Genomic DNA, 22,370 nt, shown 5'->3' on the forward strand with positions numbered 1-22,370 from the left:
CAGTATGGTTGTACAAAGGATTTTAGCTAAGATTCTGATATCAAAACATACAGCATTTAAGTTTATCTTTATAAAGTTTAAGTCAGAGATTACAATTACAGAACCAAACCTCACATATGCCCCAATGAATTTCACCAAAGTGCAAGAAGAGATGTTTGAATTTGCAAAAAAATATGAAACCATTAGTAAAGCTGACACAACTCAAAAAAGAACTGCTTTCATGGTGCAGGAATCAGTACTGAGGTGTGTGAGGGTAACTAGGTTGGTTTTGGTTTGGCCTTAAATTAGTGTGTCCTTGTCTACCTCCTCTCGAGTATTGGTCCCACATCATCTGTTCTTCCATCAACATTCTCTGTTTCTTCTCCATATCATTCATCTGCACATAATGTGGCGGCGCAACCACCAACGACGCTGCAAATGGATCCATCGTAACCGGACCATTGCTGCTTCCATTAATCGTTGCTGGTGCCGGAAGTGCCAGCATCGTTGCTGTAATAGAAAGAGAAAAATTCATGTCAAATTAGTAGAATGCAAGAAAAAAACACACAGAGCAAAAGTAATGTTTCTTTAAAAAACCTGCTGGTCTTCCTGCAGAACCAAACGCCATACTACTTGCGCTTCCACTGGCTCCATAAGCCGTTGAGTTTTGCACTGCGGCGTTCACAGTACCGTGCTGATACATTCCGTTAAGCAACAGCATATCAAAGCCTCCTCCGAGCTCCGTCTTTTGTCCCGATAAGTTTGTAGCTGATTGCACCAAAGCTGTCTCCCAGTCCGCTGAATCATCGTCAAACGCTTCCCATCCAGGACCTGACGCTGAACCGGAACCGCTCGCGTAAGGGCCGTCGAATAAAGCCAATGCTAAGCTATCTCCTCCAGCTCCCCCAGCTACCACATTATCCCCAAGATCCACCAAATCACCAACTTCTTCTTCTTTCTTTTCCTCTGTTACCACTTCTTCTTCCTTTGCTTCTTCCTCACGCTTCTCTTCTTTTGGTGGAGGTGCTGGTAAGGCCTTGATCGCATTCATATCTTCTTGCTCCTCATTCACTTCCTCTGTTCTCGCATCATCATCCTCTTCATCGGCTTCAACAGAGTTTGATTGCTTCGTCTCTTCTAAAGAGGACTTGTCTCTTATAAACTCATCCATGAGATCAAGCTTCTTCTGTGTGATCTTCTCTATCTCTGGATACTCTGAAGACCTAGCGATCCCCATGTTCTTACACCAAGAATAAAACTGATCTAGCTCGTCAAACTGTTTCGAGACCCGACAGAAAATGTCATAGACCTTGATCGAATCAGGTATGTCTAACTCCATGAATCGTTCGATCAAAACGCCCATTATCTCAGTTACGTCATAATATATTTTAAAACTCTCCTTCGCTATCGGATACAGAGCCACAATCACAACTCTGTTGTTCCTCGCGCTCCCTATACATATAACTTGTTACGCAAGAAACAAAACAGAGAGTGATTAAATAATATAATTTTATACATTACCTGTCGGACGACAAGCCAAGAAACGGTCGAGAAGTTGCTGCAAATGTTGTATTCTGGTGAAAATTTGCTCTGTTTTCATCTCTGCGATGGGCTGTGACCTGACCACTATAGCCGTGGAGAGATTAGCCTCGGGGTTGTCTTTCTTGTCTTCCACGGCATCTCCTCCAACGCTATACACTCCTCGTTTCCCATGTCTCGTTTGCATCCTGTAATCAAGCCTTTCATCGAGGTACAAAGCGTAAGTCCTTACAAAAGCAGAGTAATCCCACGAGTTGGACCTAGAAACATCTCTAAAGTCAGACATGTTGAGAAGTCTTGTCCCACGGCGAGTAGCGAAAAAGATCTCTTGCTCGTAGGCTTTGTCTCCTTCTGCTAAGAGACGTTGGATCAGGATCAAGGTCTTGAGAGCGACGGTCCAGCATTTGGTTTTGTTAAGGCGTCTAGAAAGCGTGTTGACGCATGCGTTGATGTAGTTGCGTGAGTAAGAAGTTAGGCTGAGAATCTCTCTTATGTATTTCTCTTCCGCTGGATACTCTTCGTGACGAGTCGCTTTCACGATGGCTACGTCAAGCTCTGATAAAGAAGCGCTACGACCGTTGACTTTGGCTAGACCGACGCTGGTTTGGTCCTTCACGGCTCCTATGGCTCGTTTGAGCTTACTCGAGCCCATTTTTGTGATTTATTACAATGTATGTTAGAAAAAAGTTAGAAAACTAATGATAAAGACAAATATGTGAAGAGAGAAAAGGGAAGAACGAGAGGGGTGTTTTTTTTTTGTTCTTGTTTCCTCGCCGTCTCCTTTTTTTCTCCTCTATGTTTTTTTTAGTTTTAGTTATTTTTTGTCTTCTTCTTCTTCTTCTTCTTCTTCTTCTATTTTTTGTTTGTTTCGTCAATGTTGTTTCTTTGGTGTTCGTTGGTTTTAGCATGCATGTCGCCGAGATTTTTGCCGGTGAGAAATAACGCCACGTGGCCTTTATTACCAGTAAACTGAGTTTTAGTTTTGTATCCCTTAGAGCATGAGCATCAGTGAACCCCCCTTTCGGGTTCACCTTCTTAATTTTTTATTATTAAAGTTTTTCTTTTTTTCATTTTGATTTTTTTTTTTAAAAAAAAAAAAAAAAAAATTGACCAATCGCGGGCCGCCACGTGTCGTGGGGCCCGCACTACAGTGATGAACTTTAGGAGAGAGGGTATCATGCAGAAGAGGTGAGAAGGGGTGAGTTCATCACTTTTGCTTTTTTTAATATTTTTTTTTTCTCGTAAAACGTGTGAACCTCCCTCTTGAACCTCTAATGCTCTTGCTCTTATATATTAAAAGAGAAGCATTAACTTTAATGCATTCACACTAACTTTGCCACGTGTTGCTCTCACAGTCAATTTAAAAAATTTACGCTTACGTGTCGGTTGCATAGAACTCCTCTAAACTTTGTTTCCTATTTTCCATAAAAGCTACAACAACAAACCACATACGTGAAAAAGAGAAGTTAAAAGTTAAAAGCTCTGTCCGAGAAGAGACATGGAGACGCACGAAGTGTAAACCAACGGAATCGAGCTAGAACTTGTAAGAAGAAGGGTGTCTAAATATTCTTACTGTCCCATAGATTTCTGGTACAGATTGGTTGCTAGCTTCACTTCCTTTGCTGTTCAAGGAGACTAAGTTACAACCGGAGATCATATCTCCGACGAAGGTCCAGCCACCATAGTTGATGTTAGAATCCGACCCACAGTTGAGGTAGAACTTCTCGGGACGAGAATATGGAGAAGAGGTAGCATAAGGGGTGTGACGTGGAAGAAGAACAATAACTGTAATAGCCATGAAGACAAAAACAGAGTATCTAAAACAGAGTTTCGCCATAGTTGTGACGGAAAATCTAGAAAGAAAGAGAGAGTCTAACAGATGAAGAAACATGTGGTTGGATGTGAAGAGGATTTAGGAAGAAGATGACACTGAAAGATAACAAATAATTGAGATTATTGGAAGAAGACTCGAGTTGACTTTTCAAGTCTTTGTCTCTCTAACCAATCTTTACCTTAAGCTTCTCTCCAAAACTAACTTAGTGTTTTTTATTAAGTTTTTTTTTTTTGGCAAGATACATTTTTCTTTTCTTTTATTCAAATTTGGTTTTATATGAAATTTTCACTTTTGATGTAGTAACTTGATTGAATTTATCGAATTTTATATCTTTATGATCAAAATATTTTGAAGTCGTTTGTATAGTATTTATATGATACTCAACATCGACAAGTTTTGGTTTACGCCGAGGACCATGTCGACGAATTTAGTGTATATGTATTTTAGAAAGCGAGTAATTTCGAGGACCATATGTCTTTGGCTCTGTCCACTTATCATTCACGATGAGAGAAGCAAGCAAGACTTTTATTATATATATATGGCTTCGTTGAGACGTTTCGAGCTTCAACTGCATCTATGTCTTCCTATAAGAAAGCTAGATGACGAAAACATAGCATGAACTTGCAGAACGGTTTTCCTCTCTTTTTAGGGAGAAGACTCACAATCTATTAATGAATTTCCCGACGAGAGAAGCAAGCAAAGCTTTTATTATATATATGGCTTCATCGAAATGTTGCGAGCTTCAACTGCATCTCTGTTGGATATATGTTATGTCATATTGTGAGTAACTTAAGGAGCTTGATACCAAGGCGGTCCATTACATCGTCTCGACAGTTCACTCTCATGTTTTGTAAGTATCAAAAGTGGTCACCCAAAACCATCCACAGGATGCAATCGACTTTGAGGCAGACAATGTTACCACTAAAGCTCATCCACCAGTTCTCATCCACACGGTAATCTATGGATTTGTTTGTTCAAGAATTGAGTGTTTCTTTACATCGACACGTTGCGAGGTTCAACTGCATCTCTGTATTCCTCTCCAGCTTATTCACGGAGCTCCCGTAACTCCCAATACGAAAGCAGGACGAATACGAAACACTCACGAAGAGTTCTCCGCTGAGTAGAATCCCTCAGTGAGAAGAGTATATCGGTAAACAAGATCAATGCACAACTAAGGCAAATTATCCACTCTTTTGAACTTGGATTTTACCAACATAGAACAAAATCAATGTCCACATTAAACAGACATAATGCTTTCTTATCTTATAAATAACAAAATTAATAATCTCATCCCGTACAAGCCACGGGTTATCACCTAGTTTACCATTAATGGGAAAGAGGAGAGATATTGATTAAGGTAACTAATCGTTCTAGGTAACCAAGTAAGTTTATACGCTAACGTAACGCGCCTTTAATAGTTTTTACTCCTTGGTAAAAAATCAAATTCCGGGCCATTTGTACTTGTTTAGACCTTGGTTAATAAACTACCAGTTGACAGTAAAAAACATCACCGTTCACAGTTCTTTACATCAACAGTCTAACTACTCACCAGTTGATGTAATTACCCAAAAGTTTTAACAAAATAGTCACAGGCTGTAACAAGACCTCCCATCATCATCTCAGTCTCTTGCTTGCTCTAGAAAGCAGAGGTAAAAACTTGACGAGTCTTCTCTTTGCACAACTCATCAACTTCTGGGATTCACGGTACTCCATAGTGACTCTATCATACCAGCACATAGGACAGTGAAAGTTGTCGTGTTCATCAAAGTGAGCCGGACAATTCAAGCATTCTTTGTGAACTTTTGCTGCACACTCGCTTCTGCTACATATCAACAACGACGCTCCTCCTTGTCTTTCACATTTCCAGCATACGTTCTCCGGTCTTGAAGAGGGTGGATCTCTAACCGTATCTGACTCCTCATCGCTCTCAGAGATTAACCAGGCTCCATCTTTCGTACATTTTACACGCAGGTCCAAGCCTGGAGAAGAGGTCTCCCTAGTAGTATTACCCTTGTTAATGAGTTTTTCAGCAGTTGATCCATCTCTCTGCAGTGGAGGACTATCCTCATCGTCGATGACAACTACGTTATCCTTGTTAATGAGCTGTTCAGCAGTTGTGCCATCGCCATCGATCACAATTACTTCGTCTCTCTGCACTGGAGGACTATCCTCATGGTCGATGACAACTACTTCATCCTTGTCCTTCATATTCGTTTGTTCAAAACCAGTATGAACTTGCTCCTCACATACATACCTCCTGTGCTCTGATCGATCGTCTCTAAAGACAGGGTCATTTGCTTCCATGGTAGGAGCTGCATTTGTTTGATCCTCCATTGCAGTCACATCTCTCAGCTACAAGCTCAAACGAAAGATAAAAGAATGTTTCAATCTCTTTGTAAAGAAAACAGAAAAAACAAAGGGTGTATAAGGAAACTTTACCACTTCCAGTGCACATGGTGGCAAAGACATATTCTTGTGATCAAAAAAAGGAAGAAGATTGAAGTTTGAAAGCTCAGGCATGCCCGGTCGTAGTTCTGATACTGTAACCTAACAAACGTTTGAGAAGAATAAGGATACAGCTTCCTATAAATAATACACTTGTGATAGTCATTTGTTTTACAGTGAGAACTCATACATGTTGGAGAATGGCATTGAGAACATGGGTGCTGCTCAAAGATAAATCAAACTCGATTCTTGGCCCGACGACGACCGTGGCAGCAGCAGCAGCAGCAGGATCAAAGAAGGACTCCAAGATTCGAAGAGACAAGATTTCATTAATCCTGCTCCCGTAGTCATTTGTGGTGGGATAACCCATGTTCATCACGTCTGAATAGCAAACAAAAAAAGATTTTTTAACATAAGAGGAGAAAAAGTAAGAAAGAAAGAATAAAAAGAGAGAGAGAAGTAGTACCGAGAATGCAGCGAAGGTCCTTGACGTATTTGGCGACATATTCGATACACCAATACCATTCAGCGATTTGAGGAGGTAGAGAAGAGTATTCCTTCATCACATCCTCAACGCTCAAACCACTCTCTTTCTCTTTCTTCTTATTCTTCCTGTTCTTTCTTCCGTCCACTTTCCATTTGCCACCACCCCATTCGTAGGACGGGTCAGCCCACGGTGGCAGCACCCTGCCTCTTCCAGCAGCAGCAGTTGACGTGGAAGCTCCTCCTCTGTCATTTTCCGAAACTCTAGTCCCTTTCACCGGAGGAGGAAGAAAATCCCAATCGCCAACCATCTCGGAACTCTCAGCGTCTGAATGACTCTCCATCTGCACTGTTTAACAAAAAGTAAAAGAGATGAAAGACTTTTGGGCTTCCTTTAGAGTTTAAAGCTTGGACTATTCAATGGAAACCCTTTTTTATATAATCAAAACCATTGAGAACATATGATTGAGAGAGAGACAAGTGTCAATATTTGAAGATATATAAAAAAAAAAAAGAGAATCTATCAGCAGAGGAAAAATGAATTAAAGAAACCCTAAGTGCGATTCAGTATTTGAAGAAACAAACTAAAGCCCAGAAACAGAGCAGTATTTACTCACCTAGGCTACATCTATCTTTGATTCCCACCTCCGTTTCAAAATTTTGAACTCTCTCTCACCTTCTGCTTCTCCCGTCGCCACCTCCGTCCTCCACTTTAACTGCTCCTCACCGTTGATTATCCACACTATTATCTCAACCGTCCAACCTTACCTACATTTACTGTACTTAGTTACTAAAAGGCTGGCATCATTATTACATGGGCCTGGCCCATTAATATGAGTAGTCTCTTACGGTAGAAAATGAAAATAATATGTGCTTCTGTTTTCATTGTCTTCTAAATTTTGATGGTGTTACTGTTAACAAAACGTAGATGAAACTAAAAACAATCATCAAAATAATATAATAAATATTTATCATTGTTGATTTTTAAATTTATAATGTATGTATTAATCAAAAAAATTGATTAATATGAATTAAACACCTAGTTTCTAAATAATTAGGCAATATATGGGGCTAACATTTTCAAAATACGTAAGACATTTGCAAAGTATATACAACACAAGCACCCACTTATGTCGCTTGCAGTTTCATGTCGTGTCATTCTATTTTCTCAAGTCGACAACAGCAGCCCACAATGTTAAATATTATTGCCGTTTTACATTTTTCCTTCTGTTTCTCGGAAACAACCGAGAACGGGTTTAACCAGAGGTACCATAATTTACAAAATTGGAGTTTTTTCTCAACATCTGAGAGAGTTTATGAATCTCAACCGCGGATCCTATCGAACATGGGATGCTCCATTAATTCTCTAGCAGAAGGACGACGACATGGGTCACGGTCCATCATTGTCTGTTTCAAAAACATTGTTAGAAACTATCTCTTAAAGGCAATGTTCCAATAATGTTCACATTGACAAGAAGGCAAATTAACGACCTACCTTAAGCAGTTGCTGTAACTGTAACGAGTGACCGGGAAGAAGAGGAAGTTTGCCTTGTTTGATATTGAGGGACTTGTTTCTTGATTCTGTAAGTGGGGATCCTCTAATCAGCTCGTATACCGTGACACCTAACGAGAAGATATCCACTTTATCAAGATGCTCGTAGTTTTCGTTTAGTACTTCTTGTGGCATGTAACGTGCATCCCCTTCCTCTACTGGCAAGCTTTTGTCCAACCGCGTTGCACAACCGAAGTCACCGAGCTTGCAGACACCGTTCTTGATGTATATATTGTCAGGTTTTACATCTAAATGAGCTATTCCTTTCTCGTGCACAAACTGTAACGCCTTAGCTATCTGAAAAAAGACAATGGGTGGTAGTATTATGTATACAAGAATTCTCAGGAATCAAGAAACTCTCTATACTCAGTTTTTTTGAATGGAAGTGTGTACCTGATGCATAATCACCAAAATCTCTCTCTCTGAGATCCTAAGAGAAGATTTCTTGGACAAGCTGTGATCACAGAGTTCCAGTTGAATGTACAACTGCTCGTTTTCAAACCACGAGTTGTAGTATCCCACTACATTTTCATGGAATCCTACATACAAAACAAGTTAGAAAAAAAGGATAAGGATAAGAAGGTGAAACAAGGAACTGTACTGACCTAGAGCAGCAAGAGCTTGAACTTCCATCATAGCTTTACACCTGCAATAAACTCGATTATGATTACTTCAATTAAATTGATCCAAACAAGTTGAAATACAGTAAAATCATTCCTTTACTAAGAAAACTAATGGAGAAAAGTCTACCTCTCTGAATCTAGATACAGCTTCCTTGTGCTGTGTTTCACGGCGTACAAGCAACCATCAATCCTCTTCAAAACTTTAAATACGCGACTGAAATTCCCAGCACCTATTTGCTGGAGAAACCAAACCAAGTTATGTTAGAAGCAGCAACATAGTTCCATCACTTTACAAAAAAGATTTTTAAAAAGCCTTCTTTGGCTTACCTGAATTTCATGAAAGTCTGTGAGATATCTTGACAAGCCATCCCCACCCATGCTTGCAGGGAGAAAACCTACATTGCAGATACAGTTATTACATTTTTACAGAAGGGTCGTCAGAATCCTTAAGCCTTTCAGAAAATTCTTAAACAGCAAAGTGAGAGTAGAGATAACTCACTAGCACATTTAGACCTCTGATATCCGAAAGGGTCAGTAGCTGTATCGGACTCATTCATAACATAAGGATTCTTGAGGCAAGGAGGCGGCATAACCCGAGACCGAAGAGCAACTGCGGACCGTGAAACGTATCCAGTCCTCTCTGTTTTATCCACCATGATCTCGTCTATGTCAATATCATCATCCTCTTGTTCATCTACTCTATATTTTGAAGCCCAGGTAGAATCTGAAGTATTAAATGTGAAACTGTCTGCATTATTGAAAATCATTGAAAAAGTTAAGAGAATAACACATCACCAAACTATCTAGATAATACTTCACTGAATCTTAAGACAACAAAGACAAACATAAATGTTGGACAAATAGTTGAAACAGGAGAATCAAACATAACCAGATCTGGAAAATCTAGGGAGAAAAAGGTGAAATGAAAGCTTACCCTGGCGGCATCTTTTGCTCTTAGCTGAAGTTAGTTTAACAGGAGACCTCGGACAAGGAGAATGATCCTACAATTAAAAATAATACAAAAGAGAGAAAAACTTATACATTGGAGAAAAACCATGGATAAGAAGACTAAACGCTTTCTCTGAGTTTACCATGCTGATGTTTAAATCGCTCATCAAGTTCTGATTGTCCGGAGTTATATAGTCAGGTGTGCTGAAAAACCAATTTAAAAAAAAAAAATGAATTTATTACAAATCACTGGTAAAGAAGAGCATCCAGCATTCATCAATAACTCAGATGAATCTATTAACAAGTTTTTAGCTTTCTTTGAGACTTCAAACAAAGGTTGGTGAAAAATAAAGGTAACATCTTCAAATTTACATTTTCACCCTAGTTCAAATACAATCCTAGTCTGACTAACAAATTACTCGAATCTTTTACCAGAAGAAGTCTTGGCTGAGAATGAATTCCTTCTCTCCCCAATCTCCGTCTGCACCCAACTCATTCCGGAGCTCCGACGACTCCGCAGCATTCGACGGCGGGCGATTATCGAACGAAAGCTTCGACAATTGACCGAATTGAAGCAGAGAGTGTCGCTCTAATGTCCCCTCCATCTTCCGACTCTTCTTCGTTCGCCTCGTCTCGATTGTGCCTAGGCCTTTCCTCTTCCCCAACAGTGTTCGTCCTTTCTTCCTCTCGAACAAGACGATTAATGGAAATTTTAAAATTTGCGCGCTCTCGAGCTTTTTTTCGGGAAGAATCAAATGCAGCAACGACTACGGTGCACTTTGTCTCTTATCGATTTGCAACCGTAGATCGTTCCGTGTATTAGCTTTTCGTCAGAGATTAGGTGGAGGTGCAGCGGATGTTTTGTGGTGCGTGTCATGTAAGCTTTGGGGTCCTTAATAATAAATTATTTTTTTCCATAATAGCACTAGCACTTGGGCAATGATGCAGGAATTTAAATATTGCACCTTTTGAGATATAAACAAGGTTTAATAATGTTTTATTGTATTTCCAAATTACGATGGTATGATTGAATGACACTTTTATAGTAAATATTTGGAGTAAATCTTTTTTACTCTGTATTCCACTTAATTACTATACCAATCAAGTTGAATGAAAATAATTTCCATATGATTTCAGCTGAAAAAAAACTGAAAAAGGGTAGAAAGTTTTCTGCTTGTTTTAACATGAGTAAAAGTTGATGTTCTCTCACATAATTGATAATATAATTTTTAATAAAGTTAAAGTGTTACTGAAAAATACGATAACATCTTATATAAAAGAGAATCAAAATTTCTTAAACATCTTATCTTTCATAATGGAGGATATTATCTTAGATTAATTATATAACCCAATCAATAGGTTCTGTTTGACCTCCTTTTATTATTTTTAATATAGTTTTTTATATATGTAGACAATCAGCTGCAGTGTTCAATCTTCATGTTGTCTCATTGTGATTTCTTTTGATTTATACAGAGAAAAACAATAAAAAAATACAAGTAAAAAACAAGAAAAGATAAGGAAAAATAAAGATTTTTATTGTTGCATCTTCACCTGTGATTAGTATTGAGATGCACAGAATATCAAGACAAAAGTGAACACATATGCGAAGAACCCCCACACATATATTGATATGAAGACATCAAAGTGTTCATCGTAAGTAGAATGTGATGTCATCAAATAGGGAACAACCCCCTTTATCAAATGAGTAGAGGTAGGATTACCAAGTTACGGATTATAACAATTTCATTTATTGTTTTACTAAATAACTTGACAGCATTTGTTACGAAAGTAAAAAACAATTTTTTTTTAATTTTAATGTGTTTTGTTACATTTTTTACATTCATTTTTTTTCATTCTTTCTAACTAATTCACTAATCTTATATACTATATAATTAGTATTTATTTATATTTTAACCATAATAATTCAACATGTTTAAATGAATTCTCTTCTGATAAGAATTCAAATCAGTTAATAAATATTTTTTTTATTTATTTACAGAATCAGATATACATAGATATTTGGATACTGGTTCAGATATATATCATTTTTTGGGTATCATATCTTTTGGATTTTAAGTAAGACTCCGTTAGAATATTATAACTTTATGGATGAATTTCGAATCGGATCCTCCGGAATCTGGATGAGTTTGGTTATAAACTATAGAAATCTAAAAATATTCAAATAATCAATATTATCTGATTTGGTCATTGATTTTTTGAATACAATTAGTTATATGACGATACATCTAATACATGATACTAATCATAAAAACCAAATATCAATAGATAGAAAACGTAAGAAGCAATAGCCATGTGGTTATACGGATCAAAATTCTAGTAAAAATTAAAAATGTAAGGCAGTAAAATGTTGCACGAATCTCAGGGGCTAGGATGTTAAATTGAGGAGTTGTGGTGACGATATGTAGTTAGTTATAAATACGGGATGCACAAACAAATTAAAAATTGTGGGAGGGTTTTAGTGAATCGGGCCAATAAAAGCTCAATGAAAATATACACTATTAAAGAAATAGAGAAGCCCAGTTACAAATCCAATCACACGGGAACACCGGCGAGATCGATTTGAACGGCGACGACGAATGTGGAGGCGAAGCAACTTACCGGTGACTGTCCAAAGAGCCTTGTGAATTGTTAAGCTCTTCGATTTCTTCCTCCCAAACATTCATTTGATTTTCCGTTTTGCTAATTTTCAGGGAAACCCAGATTCTGATAGCATATCTGGTGAGGACTGAGGATTGATGTTCGTGTTTATGTCTTTCATTGTCTAAAAGAGTGATTCTCAAGCTGCTCTTTGGTCTTTGTAGAGGAAGAGGAAGAGCAGGTCGATGTTAGTTTGGGAGAAAATGATGAAATGTTGTGCCCAAGTGACAAGGCAATGTTGAGTCTCTAGATCTGATTTTGCCCAATTAGGTTGTAGTTTACTCACAGCTTTGCTTGGATATTATAGGGAAGAGGATTACTTCTTCAAACAAAGCTCGAGAAACTCATAGGTTTTGCCTTATCTTTGCATTTGGTAGATTACATTTTAGGAAAGAGCTTGCTTATGTGTTCTTTCTTTCTTTCCCAGGTGGTGAACCAAATTATGCTGGAGAGACAGGCTATATATCTCGCGAAGCAACCGTGAGTCTTTTTTTCTCGCTAGCTTCTTGTTGTTTCGAGGAATAGGGGAATTGAATGGTGGTGATGGTAGATTTTACTCTCATGCTTAGCCAAGGAAGATATCTTCCTCTCTTGAAGAAGTTCCTGATTCCCCTGAAGAGAGTTATTTTGCTTCTTCAACTAGAGACGGCTTGCGATGCATATCTGCTCAGGCAAGTGTGCCAGATGATGAGGTTACTATCTAATATCTTACTTCGTTAGTACATTTCAACGCATCTTCAAAAGTATTGTATACAAGTATTGACTGCCTGTACTTATGTTTTTTTGTTTGTAACGATGATTATGGTTGCCTTCAGATGCCACATGATGACCCAGTGGCAACTTGGTCCACTATAAGTAGAGAAGCCAAATCATTACTCCATTTGAATGGCATTGCTTCAGTCTCATCATCCCATTCATCTGCCCTCAGAGCCAAGAGAGGAGGCAGTAAAGGTACCGTCCAAGTTGACACCACTTAGAAATGAAAACTCATAGAAACAGATCATGTGTGCATAAACTTATTGAGATCCTCTGAGTTGGGTATCTTATGTCTTTGCAGCTGTCAAAGACAATGTGAGGCCAAAATTTTCGTTTCACTCACATGCTCATGGAGAAAAGTCTTCCAAGATAAGTGACATGGCTGAATACTTTGAGCCTCCTGATGATGATCAGGCAGCCATAGAGGAGGATCCAATCGCTGAATGCCCAAACGATAGTGATGAAATATCAGATAACACTGAGGATGCAGTATCGATGCTTTTAATCCCACCTCCAGATAAGATTAGAGTGACAAAAAGAAGCTCTAAATCTGTAAATTTTTCCTTTTCCAGTGGATTAGCAGTTGATCTTCTACTTTCTCTCAGTTTTCTGTTTCATTCATTCATTGGCCGTCTATTTGCTCCAGTACAGCAGGCGCCAAGGAAAATGTTTGAAATTTGCTCATAAGGGAAGTTCAACAAACATCCAAGATAGTGATAGTGCTGATGATGAACTTCCTGGACCCATGGATAGTGGATCATCAACAGATGACGAGGTCTTTTTCTCTTCATTTCCTTTGACACTCTGCAGTTCCTCTTCTTTTCAAATCTATATTCAAATCCAGATACTATTGTTTTGTTCCATAGCCTACTTGTCAAAGCTCAGTGCCAAACATTTCCAACCAGAAGAGACAATTTGTTGGAGACCTGTTTAATGAAGCAGTAATGAAGCAGTGAAAGCTTCCTCTTTGAACAAGGAAGGTCACTCATTCGATTCACCCAAACTATCTGGGTAATCATATCCTCAAACACCTTTCAGATTCCACACTTAGAATCGTACAACATCAAAACCCATTTTAATGTTGCATTTGATCTGCAGTGGCTCTAGCCTGTATGGGAAGCTACAACAGATCATGAAACAAGAAAAGGAGATGGAAATAGAAATCACGAAGAAGTTGCAGTGCGGAATGGGACAAGCAGGTAATGCTGATTCGTAACCTACTTTAGTTAATACTTAAGTTCGTCTGCTTGTTTATCTCATTTCCCATTTCATAACTCAGATGCGTCGAGTTATATTGATATAAAAATCATGTCAAGACATTTGGAGGGAAAGCTCATTGTCTGCAAATGCTCTGTCATCGACCTTCCTGTGGTTTCTCTCTTGATCTCTTAATTAGACCCTTTGAAGAAGTATCAATCAGATTTGTAAGCATTGAGTTAACACACAGTCGGTTTTGTAGGACTCGCTCTTGTTTAAGAATACACAAGCTCTTGCGGCTAAAGATACAGAAACAACAGTCATTTTTAATCCGAAAGTGTGTGTGGATGTTGATATTGAAATCGGGAGGTTTGTCCGTGTACATGCGCCATGGTCAGTTTCCATCCATTCTTTTAGACTCTTACCAATCATGTCAACTTAAGTAGTTTGTGATATATATAAGCTTTTCAAATTCAACAGGAAAGAAATGGAAGTGAACAACACCAAAGAGGTGATTATTTTGTGTTCATATTTCTCCAGTTTGTAATGTAACTCACACAAATGTCACAAGTATAAACTCTCTCTCTGTACTTACCATGTCAGTAAAAAAAAAACAAAATGTTTATGGAAGTGTTGTTCATCTTTCTAGTGGAAGCTCTTTAAAGATGATTAGTTACTCTTATGGAATGAAATATTTGGTTAGAAGGGGGGGAAACTAATGTGATCACCCGACAATCCACGTGAACGCAGGTCAAACTTTGCCTAGTAGATGAAAAGAGTATTATAGTGGTTGGTAATCACGCGGTGGTTGATTATTTCTCTTGATTTTAATGTTTATAAAACTAACTTAATTCCTTTGATCAAAACAAAAATATTAGAGTCTGAAACTAAGAATCATATACATGACTTTTAAATAATCATCTGAAAAGAGAGTATATATTCAAGATTGGTGGCGCCGATTTGGATTTTGTTATTTCACTAATCAATCAAGAACTCTGTTTTAGTTGTATAAATACACTCCCTCCATTAGTGTATTCATTTCATCAAACCTCAAAGATCTCTCACCTTTAAGAAAAAACAAAAACCATCATTAATCAATGGCAGGAATCAAAGTTTTTGGGCACCCTGCTTCTACAGCCACGAGACGAGTTCTCATCGCTCTCCACGAGAAAGATCTCGATTTTGAGCTAGTTCATGTGGAGCTCAAAGATGGTGAACACAAGAAAGAGCCTTTCCTCTCCCGCAACGTAAGTGTATATAAGATATTCAATATTCCATTTTAGATAGTAGTGAGAGAATCTTGGTCTGAAAAAATCTTGAAAATTGTTTTTTTTTTTGGGCAGCCTTTTGGTAAAGTTCCAGCCTTTGAAGATGGAGACTTCAAACTTTTCGGTAAAATTTTAAGCATTCTCGTCTGAACATGGCAAGATAATACTCTAAACTGATTTATTTTAAATCAATCTCTCTTACTATGCAGAATCAAGAGCAATCACTCAATACATAGCACATGAATACGCAGACAAAGGGAACCAACTTCTCTCGCCTGGCTCCAAGAGCATGGCAATCTTGGCCATGGGGATGGAGATAGAAGCTCATGAGTTTGACTCGGTTGCTTCAAAGCTTGGCTGGGAACAAATCTTCAAGAACTTCTTTGGTTTGACCACAGACCAAACCGTTGTCAAAGAAGAAGAGGTCAAGTTAGGGAAAGTGCTAGACAACTACGAAGCTAGGCTTGGCGAGTCAAAGTACTTGGCTAGTGATCACTTCACATTGGTGGATCTTCACCACATCCCAGTGATTCAGTACTTGCTAGGTACTCCAACAAAGAAGCTATTTGAAGAGCGTCCACATGTGAGTGCTTGGGTTGCTGACATCACTTCTAGGCCTTCTTCTCAGAAGATCCTCGTTTAAAGTGAAGAAAGACTGAATAAAAGTGGCCATGAATGAAGTCATTGCCCATTTCTCTTTGTGTTTGCTCTGTTTTTCATTTTCCTTGAGAGATTGATCTGAATGTAATTTTCAGTTATTATGAATAATAATATAAATATGTTAAAGTAAAAAAATATTACTTCTAAAAAATAAAATTATTTTGTATGTTAAAAATAAAAAATTATTACATCTATAAATATATATATTTTCAGACAAAACAGAGGTTACTCAGAATCGCAGACAAGTGGAAGCGTTTTAGGATAAAATCATAAAAGGTTTTGTTTTTATTTGGGGGAAGCGGAGAAGAGAAGAGAATTGAATGGCTGTGGCTACCGCTCCGTCGCTCAACGGCCATTTCCTCCGCCGCCCTTTCTCGGGAGTGAAAAAACGACGGCCGTGGCTTCTAACCGGGAATCTTTTCGATTATCGCCGGAATCGGGATTCTCGTCTCCTTGTTTTCGCTTCTTCTCCGTCTCCGCTGTCTCCAAATTCTCCGACGGATGCTCTCACGGCGGAGTCTTGCGTCAACACTGGCCTCGATCTCTTTAAGAGAGGACGGGTTAGTTCTAGAGTTGGGTTTTGATGATAATTGTGGTCGTAAAGTGAAACTGTTTCAGTCCGTTTGCCGAAATTACTTAAAAGCTTGTAACTCTTTGTTAACAATTATAGCTTCTGCCTGATTCAGTTGATTTGTTTTTGTTCAGGTGAAAGATGCACTTGCTCAGTTTGAAACAGCACTGAGTTTAGATCCAAATCCTATAGAGTCACAAGCTGCTTACTATAACAAAGCTTGTTGTCATGCTTACCGGTAAGTACCCCTCGAACCCATACACACCATATGATATGATATGTGGAAGATACTGATGAGATTATTGTTTTATCCTCTCTCGTCTCGAGGTAGAGGCGAAGGAAACAAGGCTGCTGATTGCTTGAGAGTCGCTTTAAGAGACTATAATCTCAAGTTTGCCACAATCCTTAATGATCCTGACTTAGCATCCTTTCGCGCTTTACCCGAGTTTAAGCAGCTCCAAGAAGAGGTCTTTGCACTTTCCTTCTTTCTCGCTGCTTCGAACGTAGTCATTGACTAAAACTTGTTGCGCAGGCTAGGTTAGGAGGAGAAGACATTGGAGATAGTTTCAGAAGAGACCTGAAACTCATCAGCGAAGTACGAGCACCCTTCCGCGGCTTTAGAAAATTCTTCTACTTTGCATTTTCAGCAGCAGCTGGTATCTCAACGCTCTTTACCATACCAAGACTGATTCAGGCAGTTAGAGGCGGTGAGGGAGCTCCAGATCTTCTCGAAACTACGGGAAACGCTGCCATTAACATCGGAGGTGAGGAGTCCATAAACATCAAATACATCTTCTCCTTTCTCTCTCTTTTATGTGACTAAGGTTTTGGAACAGCAACGTACAGGTATCGTTGTTCTGGTTGCATTGTTCATATGGGAAAACAAGAAAGAGGAAGAACAAATGGTTCAGATAACTCGAGACGAAACTCTTTCTCGGTTGCCTCTACGCTTGTCGACCAACCGTGTTGTTGAGCTTGTGCAGCTTAGGGATACAGTTCGACCCGTGAGTCTTTTTCTTATCTCACTTTATTTTCCTGCCCTTTTGAGTTTCTTAATCGGTTACGTTGTTGTTTAAGGTTATTCTAGCGGGAAAGAAAGAGACTGTGACACTTGCGATGCAAAAGGCAGATAGGTTCAGAACCGAGCTCCTAAGACGAGGTGTTCTCTTAGTTCCCGTGGTGTGGGGTGAACGTAAAACACCTGAAGTGGAGAAGAAAAGAGGGTTTGGAGCTTCTTCAAAGGCAGCAGCTACATCTCTTCCTTCTATTGGGGTAATAATCGAAAAGATTATTATCTTGGAACAAGTAGAAACATCCTCAGTGAGATTTTTTTTTATTTAATTGGTAGGAAGATTTCGATACACGGGCTCAATCAGTAGTTGCTCAGTCAAAGCTGAAAAGTGAAATCAGGTTCAAGTCCGAGATTGTTTCGCCTGGTGAATGGGAAAGGTCCAAACTTTCATTTTGCTGATAGAACAAAGATGTGTAACTTTGCTTGGTGAGTCTTAAAAGAAGATGTTGTGTTTGTTTCAGGTGGATAAGAGATCAACAAATAGCTGAAGGAGTTGTCCCTGGGGAGGACGTGTACATCATACTCCGGTTAGATGGTCGTGTCCGCAGATCTGGTAAAGTAAGTCTCATCTTCTACAAACCTTTCCCCTCTGGTTTGCTCTCATGTTTACTGCAAATAATGGTATGTAAACTCTGTTTTGTTCTTTCAGGGGATGCCAGATTGGGCTGAAATATCAAAGGAGTTGCCGCCGATGGATGACGTGCTCAGCAAGTTAGAAAGATGAAGCGCTTTCTTACAGATTGTATCTTTTACAAGAGACTATAGAAGGAGAAAGAAAAGCTCTGCGTTGTTTGTTTTTGTGTACACAATTCCATGGGATAATTAATACTGTATGTCAGAAGACAAGACATTTGTATTTTCAACAGAAAGTTGATTTTGTATTTAGTGTCGGTGACTAAATGAGTCGTTTGGCTTTGATTAGTAATATCATCAATTCATGTTTATGATGATATGACTGATTCATGGATCTAAAGATATTCTGTGGAGTCTGTGTTTAAGTATGAAACGCGTTTTGGTTCGGTGAGAATCAAAACTCAGGATTTTAAAGAAAGTGTAGTTCCTCCATTATTTTAGATTTAGTTAAAGAGAGAGGTTAGGTTTCATTGTCTTTGTGTTTACTTGGGATAACGATGTCCCAACTCCTACATTTCATAGTCGTTGGGGTGGGGTGGGAAGAGAAAACGAATCATAGCTTTTCCTTGTTTCAATATACGTATTTGCCTTTTTAGTAAGTGCATCTACCTGAGAGATGACAAAATGCAGATAGTGAATGACGATACTAAAACCAATATGATGATGATCGATTGAAAATTAGAGAGCAATTTGCCACTTAATGTAAACAACAAACCAATTATAATTTACCTTAGTGTAATCTAGATTCAGTGCTTGCAGATCATTAAGAAAATATTATAATGTTGATCTTCTTTAAAAAAAAAAATTCAAATGGATGATGAGAAAAGGATTGACCGCTCAAATATATATCAAATCGTTTTGGTACAATTCGTGTCGGCTCTAACAAATATTCAACCACTCCCAACAATTCTCCATTAATAAATCATTCAGCTTGCATATATCTTTTCTAAAATTTTCATTTTCAAACCAGAAAAAATTGTTACAAAAACTTAGTCCACACTCCCCATGTCTATATAAACATCAACTCAAACAAACAATAATAACACAAAATAAACATAACGAAAGAAAAAAAAGGACTAACAAAATGGCCAAGTCTTATTCTCTGTTTCCAACCCTTATGATACTCAGCTTCTTCATAATCTCTTCGCCTCTGGTCCAAGCTGTCTTCACCAATGACCTAGACGGTCTGGAATGGGCCACGACCGGTGTTCAGGACTCCTCAGGCTGCCACGGTTCAATAGCAGACTGTATCGGAGCAGAGGAAGAGGAAATGGACTCAGAGATCAACAGAAGAATATTGGCGACAACAAAGTACATAAGCTATCAATCTTTGAAGAGGAACAGTGTGCCATGTTCGAGAAGAGGCGCGTCTTATTACAACTGTCAGAACGGAGCTCAGGCTAATCCTTATAGTCGTGGCTGCAGCTCAATTGCTCGTTGCAGGAGTTAGGTCCACAAAGAAGCTCTCCTCTCTTCTTTATGCTTTCTTATAGCTATACGGTCCTCATAAGTTGGATTTGGATGTGAATAACCTTTGTTTGTTCTATGATCCATGCATGAACTGATTAGTTTTCTTTAAGCTTTGAATATTTCATGTGTACTCTTTCTCTCTCTCTCTCTCTTGCACAATAATACCAAAAGGCTTATGTTTGATCAAGATCATGTTTTGTTTGATCCGGTTTTTAGGTTGTTCAAAGCTGTGTAACACACAAGGCCACCAACTCTCATACGTGTGGAATGTTATATACATATTGGTTCTAGTCAAACCTTTAAACCTTACCACCCCAAACCAAATCAGAATCAAACCGGATTCTTCTTCATTATTATTTTTTTCCATTGTAGTGGGCTACGAGGGTACCATGACACAATGCTTTGTTTGACTCGCAAGAGAGATGTTTATGTAGTGTACTGGTGTTAAAAAAAAATGTAGTGTACTTATAATAATTTATTTTTTATTGCAAGGACAAATATCTCTATAATCTTTTTGTAATGTCAAAAGTGAAATAGAACTATAGGTACCTTTTCATGGTTAGAGAAAAACAATTGTCGAAACGCCATTTTAACGTCACATGATAGTAAAAGACGTGGCTTCGCCCTTTTTAATCAATCTTGGGAAAGTCAACCTTCTGTCGCGTCGCTTTAGGTAATTTATTTATTTCAGCAAATCAATGAATGTGAACACAAAATCGCTCTCTGTCTCTCACCGTCTCCAGCCAGCCATGGAAGTAATGTCTCACTCTTCAAGCTTTCTCCTTCCCGCCGGCGAAACTTCAGCTAAGAGATACGCTCTCATTGTTCTGAACCAGAATATACCTTGTTTCACTCCTCTTCTTTGGGAACATGGTTACCTTCCTTCTCTCTTGGACATCATTATGTATATATGAGAGACTATTTTTTATTTATTTATTAGTTTTGGAAATTATAGCAAAACTCCGCCTCTGTGCTGATGGAGGCGCTAATCGCATCTACGATGAGTTGCCTCTTTTCTTCCCTCGTGAAGATGCTCTCCTCATTCGTAACAGGTTGCTTTCACAGTTTAATCCCTATGATTTCTGGAATAATTCTTCAAATTAGTGAGATTAATTCAAAGGAAAAAAACTTTGGTTTCTTGGTCTCCCCTGAAGCTAATGAAGAGCCTATTCTGTCTTCTTATGATCTGATAAATGAATATATACACAAGGAGAAAGATTTAAGTAAACATATTTTTTTATTGCAACTGGAAACCAAAAGTGGTTCTGTTTTTCTTTTTTTTTGGTCCTACTTCGAAACATAGTTCTGAGAATGTGTGGGAAATGTCTTTAGGTATAAGCCAGATGTTATCAAAGGTGATATGGACTCTATTCGCCCTGATGTCCTCCGCTTTTATCTAAGCTTGGTAAGCTTTCTCTTGTGTGTTTTATAAGAATCCCATTATATGGTGTCCTTGTGAGATTCAACTCAACTTGGCTTCTCTGCTTTTTGATTGTTCTCTACTCTTGGTGTTTACTTTTTTCTCTCAGGGAACTAAAGTTATCGATGAATCTCATGATCAAGATACCACTGATCTTGATAAATGCATCTTGTTTATCCGTGACTCTCCTTTGAATCAAGAGAGCAGCAAAGTAAGTTAGCATCTCATTGACCTCAGTAATCTTTCATAGCCGAGAAAACCTCTGTTTTCTGGTGTTGTGTCTATATGTTTTTAACTTTTTTTGCTTTCTTTATTCTGCCAGCTCCAGATTCTTGCTACAGGGGCACTCGGGGGAAGATTTGATCATGAAGCCGGTAATCTCAACGTCTTGTATCGATATCCAGATACAAGGATAACTCTCTTATCTGATGATTGCCTCATCCAACTCCTTCCAAAGACTCATCGACATGAGATTCATATTCAGCCTTCTCTCCTAGGACCTCACTGTGGACTCATCCCTATCGGTGCTCCATCTGCCAAAACTACAACCACAGGGCTTCAATGGGATCTCAGTAAGTAACATCCTGCAATATTTAGCATCAAATCGCTCTGTTTTATCATTGTCTTAAAAGCATCGTTAGTATCCATATGGATCTAACTATGGTTTATACATGTTTTATCGTCTCAAAGCCGACACTGAGATGAGGTTTGGTGGATTAGTAAGTACATCTAATCTGGTTAAAGGGGAGAAAATCACAGTCGAGTCGGATTCAGATCTTCTGTGGACGATATCCATCAAGAAACAAGACCCAAACAAGACCTTAAGGAGTGGGTAACAAGGACACTTTGCTATTTTGTTTTCTACTATACTCTTGATGCATTGCAATATTTGAATATTATGATTTATATGTTCATTTTGTTTTCAGCATACCATTAAGTAGGAGAAATAGGAGACTTGGTTGTACCATTAGTACTATCGTTATTTTTGAACATTGTATGCCTTTTTCGCTTTCTTTTACGATATGATTTTAATGGTTTTTGCATTTAACGTGTGAGTAGGGGCATCTTCATTGATTTTATCGTAGTCTGAACTCCCAAATGTGACTGCATGTTAGTACAGTGGTAGATATTGGAGTTTATAAAGACACAACTCAAAAGGTGAATGAGTTGAGAGTACATAAATGAGGCCATGATTGTTTTTAAAAGAAAACCAACCTTGTCTTTGCTATTGAACCAACATAATGGATACATCATTCTGAAAA

General features: G+C 38.4%; 8 protein-coding genes across 11 annotated transcripts; 5 read left to right on the forward strand and 3 right to left on the reverse strand.

The window, feature by feature from the left end:
* Positions 1–232: 232 nt before the first annotated feature.
* On the reverse strand, positions 233–2,265 carry LOC106400042 (putative clathrin assembly protein At1g03050). The gene is made up of 3 exons (XM_013840457.3): positions 1,501–2,265; positions 577–1,431; positions 233–489 (listed from the first exon to the last, which is right to left on the reverse strand). The coding sequence occupies exons 1-3, from the start codon at positions 2,168–2,170 to the stop codon at positions 233–235; spliced, it is 1,782 nt and encodes a 593-aa protein (XP_013695911.2). The 5' UTR covers positions 2,171–2,265.
* A 2,540-nt stretch (positions 2,266–4,805) lies between these two features.
* LOC106397649 lies at positions 4,806–7,047 on the reverse strand. 3 transcript variants are annotated; one of them, XM_013838271.3, is made up of 5 exons: positions 6,898–7,047; positions 6,264–6,629; positions 5,988–6,178; positions 5,792–5,899; positions 4,806–5,704 (listed from the first exon to the last, which is right to left on the reverse strand). In XM_013838271.3, the coding sequence occupies exons 2-5, from the start codon at positions 6,622–6,624 to the stop codon at positions 4,967–4,969; spliced, it is 1,398 nt and encodes a 465-aa protein (XP_013693725.2). In that variant the 5' UTR covers positions 6,625–6,629; positions 6,898–7,047; the 3' UTR covers positions 4,806–4,966. The 3 variants fall into 3 exon arrangements, with proteins under 3 accessions (XP_013693725.2, XP_013693726.2, XP_048594336.1); XM_013838272.3 differs by having other exon boundaries at positions 6,264–6,624; positions 6,898–7,039; XM_048738379.1 differs by having other exon boundaries at positions 6,957–7,027.
* A 370-nt stretch (positions 7,048–7,417) lies between these two features.
* Positions 7,418–10,112, reverse strand: LOC106398648 (wee1-like protein kinase). Its single transcript, XM_022691509.2, has 10 exons — positions 9,836–10,112; positions 9,547–9,607; positions 9,390–9,456; positions 8,955–9,203; positions 8,783–8,850; positions 8,583–8,692; positions 8,438–8,478; positions 8,226–8,371; positions 7,776–8,129; positions 7,418–7,687 (listed from the first exon to the last, which is right to left on the reverse strand). Exons 1-10 carry the CDS (start codon positions 10,006–10,008, stop codon positions 7,604–7,606), a joined length of 1,353 nt encoding a protein of 450 aa, XP_022547230.2. The 5' UTR covers positions 10,009–10,112; the 3' UTR covers positions 7,418–7,603.
* Positions 10,113–11,886: 1,774 nt separating this feature from the next.
* Positions 11,887–14,683, forward strand: LOC106397739. Its single transcript, XM_013838359.3, is given in 15 exon segments — positions 11,887–12,024; positions 12,115–12,142; positions 12,226–12,293; positions 12,369–12,411; positions 12,489–12,541; positions 12,631–12,753; positions 12,877–13,012; positions 13,119–13,369; positions 13,464–13,592; positions 13,684–13,749; positions 13,752–13,828; positions 13,916–14,016; positions 14,097–14,188; positions 14,277–14,407; positions 14,495–14,683. Coding segments are annotated over 15 exon segments (1,389 nt in total). The 5' UTR covers positions 11,887–12,000; the 3' UTR covers positions 14,562–14,683.
* A 194-nt stretch (positions 14,684–14,877) lies between these two features.
* On the forward strand, positions 14,878–16,062 carry LOC106399775 (glutathione S-transferase F6-like). The gene is made up of 3 exons (XM_013840228.3): positions 14,878–15,261; positions 15,358–15,406; positions 15,492–16,062. Exons 1-3 carry the CDS (start codon positions 15,112–15,114, stop codon positions 15,923–15,925), a joined length of 633 nt encoding a protein of 210 aa, XP_013695682.2. The 5' UTR covers positions 14,878–15,111; the 3' UTR covers positions 15,926–16,062.
* A 100-nt stretch (positions 16,063–16,162) lies between these two features.
* LOC106401713 (protein LOW PSII ACCUMULATION 1, chloroplastic) lies at positions 16,163–18,470 on the forward strand. Its single transcript, XM_013842275.3, has 9 exons — positions 16,163–16,502; positions 16,648–16,751; positions 16,845–16,980; positions 17,046–17,277; positions 17,360–17,517; positions 17,591–17,785; positions 17,862–17,962; positions 18,047–18,143; positions 18,235–18,470. The coding sequence occupies exons 1-9, from the start codon at positions 16,263–16,265 to the stop codon at positions 18,307–18,309; spliced, it is 1,338 nt and encodes a 445-aa protein (XP_013697729.1). The 5' UTR covers positions 16,163–16,262; the 3' UTR covers positions 18,310–18,470.
* Positions 18,471–19,162: 692 nt separating this feature from the next.
* On the forward strand, positions 19,163–19,875 carry LOC106399567 (protein RALF-like 1). Its single transcript, XM_013840038.3, has one exon. The coding sequence runs from the start codon at positions 19,303–19,305 to the stop codon at positions 19,666–19,668; it is 366 nt and encodes a 121-aa protein (XP_013695492.2). The 5' UTR covers positions 19,163–19,302; the 3' UTR covers positions 19,669–19,875.
* Positions 19,876–20,267: 392 nt separating this feature from the next.
* Positions 20,268–22,156, forward strand: LOC106399572 (thiamine pyrophosphokinase 1-like). Of its 2 annotated transcripts, none has more exons than XM_022691507.2 (6): positions 20,268–20,561; positions 20,644–20,740; positions 21,021–21,093; positions 21,218–21,319; positions 21,437–21,680; positions 21,799–22,156. In XM_022691507.2, the coding sequence occupies exons 1-6, from the start codon at positions 20,387–20,389 to the stop codon at positions 21,942–21,944; spliced, it is 837 nt and encodes a 278-aa protein (XP_022547228.2). In that variant the 5' UTR covers positions 20,268–20,386; the 3' UTR covers positions 21,945–22,156. The 2 variants fall into 2 exon arrangements, with proteins under 2 accessions (XP_022547228.2, XP_013695496.2); XM_013840042.3 differs by having other exon boundaries at positions 20,278–20,561; positions 21,431–21,680.
* Positions 22,157–22,370: the final 214 nt, after the last annotated feature.

This window comes from Brassica napus, chromosome A8 (genome assembly GCF_020379485.1).
Source record: "Brassica napus cultivar Da-Ae chromosome A8, Da-Ae, whole genome shotgun sequence".
Taxonomy (NCBI): Eukaryota; Viridiplantae; Streptophyta; class Magnoliopsida; order Brassicales; family Brassicaceae; genus Brassica; species Brassica napus.

Excerpts from the sequence above, each read along its gene's own strand:
- LOC106400042 (XM_013840457.3), bottom strand. The coding sequence starts at position 2,170 with ATGGGCTCGAGTAAGCTCAAACGAGCCATAGGAGCCGTGAAGGACCAA. Across the intron at positions 1,432-1,500 it reads CTTGGCTTGTCGTCCGACAG|GGAGCGCGAGGAACAACAGA; the intron begins GTAATGTATAAA and ends TTATATGTATAG. Across the intron at positions 490-576 it reads TTCTGCAGGAAGACCAGCAG|CAACGATGCTGGCACTTCCG; the intron begins GTTTTTTAAAGA and ends TTTCTATTACAG.
- LOC106399775 (XM_013840228.3), top strand. The coding sequence starts at position 15,112 with ATGGCAGGAATCAAAGTTTTTGGGCACCCTGCTTCTACAGCCACGAGA. Across the intron at positions 15,262-15,357 it reads AGCCTTTCCTCTCCCGCAAC|CCTTTTGGTAAAGTTCCAGC; the intron begins GTAAGTGTATAT and ends TTTTTTGGGCAG. Across the intron at positions 15,407-15,491 it reads TGGAGACTTCAAACTTTTCG|AATCAAGAGCAATCACTCAA; the intron begins GTAAAATTTTAA and ends CTTACTATGCAG.
- LOC106398648 (XM_022691509.2), bottom strand. The coding sequence starts at position 10,008 with ATGGAGGGGACATTAGAGCGACACTCTCTGCTTCAATTCGGTCAATTG. Across the intron at positions 9,608-9,835 it reads CTCAGCCAAGACTTCTTCTG|CACACCTGACTATATAACTC; the intron begins GTAAAAGATTCG and ends TTGGTTTTTCAG. Across the intron at positions 8,693-8,782 it reads CAGACTTTCATGAAATTCAG|CAAATAGGTGCTGGGAATTT; the intron begins GTAAGCCAAAGA and ends TGGTTTCTCCAG.
- LOC106397649 (XM_013838271.3), bottom strand. The coding sequence starts at position 6,624 with ATGGAGAGTCATTCAGACGCTGAGAGTTCCGAGATGGTTGGCGATTGG. Across the intron at positions 5,900-5,987 it reads TCAATGCCATTCTCCAACAT|GTTACAGTATCAGAACTACG; the intron begins GTATGAGTTCTC and ends AACGTTTGTTAG. Across the intron at positions 5,705-5,791 it reads CACCATGTGCACTGGAAGTG|CTGAGAGATGTGACTGCAAT; the intron begins GTAAAGTTTCCT and ends TTGAGCTTGTAG.
- LOC106399572 (XM_013840042.3), top strand. The coding sequence starts at position 20,387 with ATGAATGTGAACACAAAATCGCTCTCTGTCTCTCACCGTCTCCAGCCA. Across the intron at positions 20,562-20,643 it reads TCCTCTTCTTTGGGAACATG|CAAAACTCCGCCTCTGTGCT; the intron begins GTTACCTTCCTT and ends TGGAAATTATAG. Across the intron at positions 20,741-21,020 it reads GCTCTCCTCATTCGTAACAG|GTATAAGCCAGATGTTATCA; the intron begins GTTGCTTTCACA and ends AAATGTCTTTAG.
- LOC106399567 (XM_013840038.3), top strand. The coding sequence starts at position 19,303 with ATGGCCAAGTCTTATTCTCTGTTTCCAACCCTTATGATACTCAGCTTC.
- LOC106401713 (XM_013842275.3), top strand. The coding sequence starts at position 16,263 with ATGGCTGTGGCTACCGCTCCGTCGCTCAACGGCCATTTCCTCCGCCGC. Across the intron at positions 16,503-16,647 it reads ATCTCTTTAAGAGAGGACGG|GTGAAAGATGCACTTGCTCA; the intron begins GTTAGTTCTAGA and ends GTTTTTGTTCAG. Across the intron at positions 18,144-18,234 it reads GTGTCCGCAGATCTGGTAAA|GGGATGCCAGATTGGGCTGA; the intron begins GTAAGTCTCATC and ends TTGTTCTTTCAG.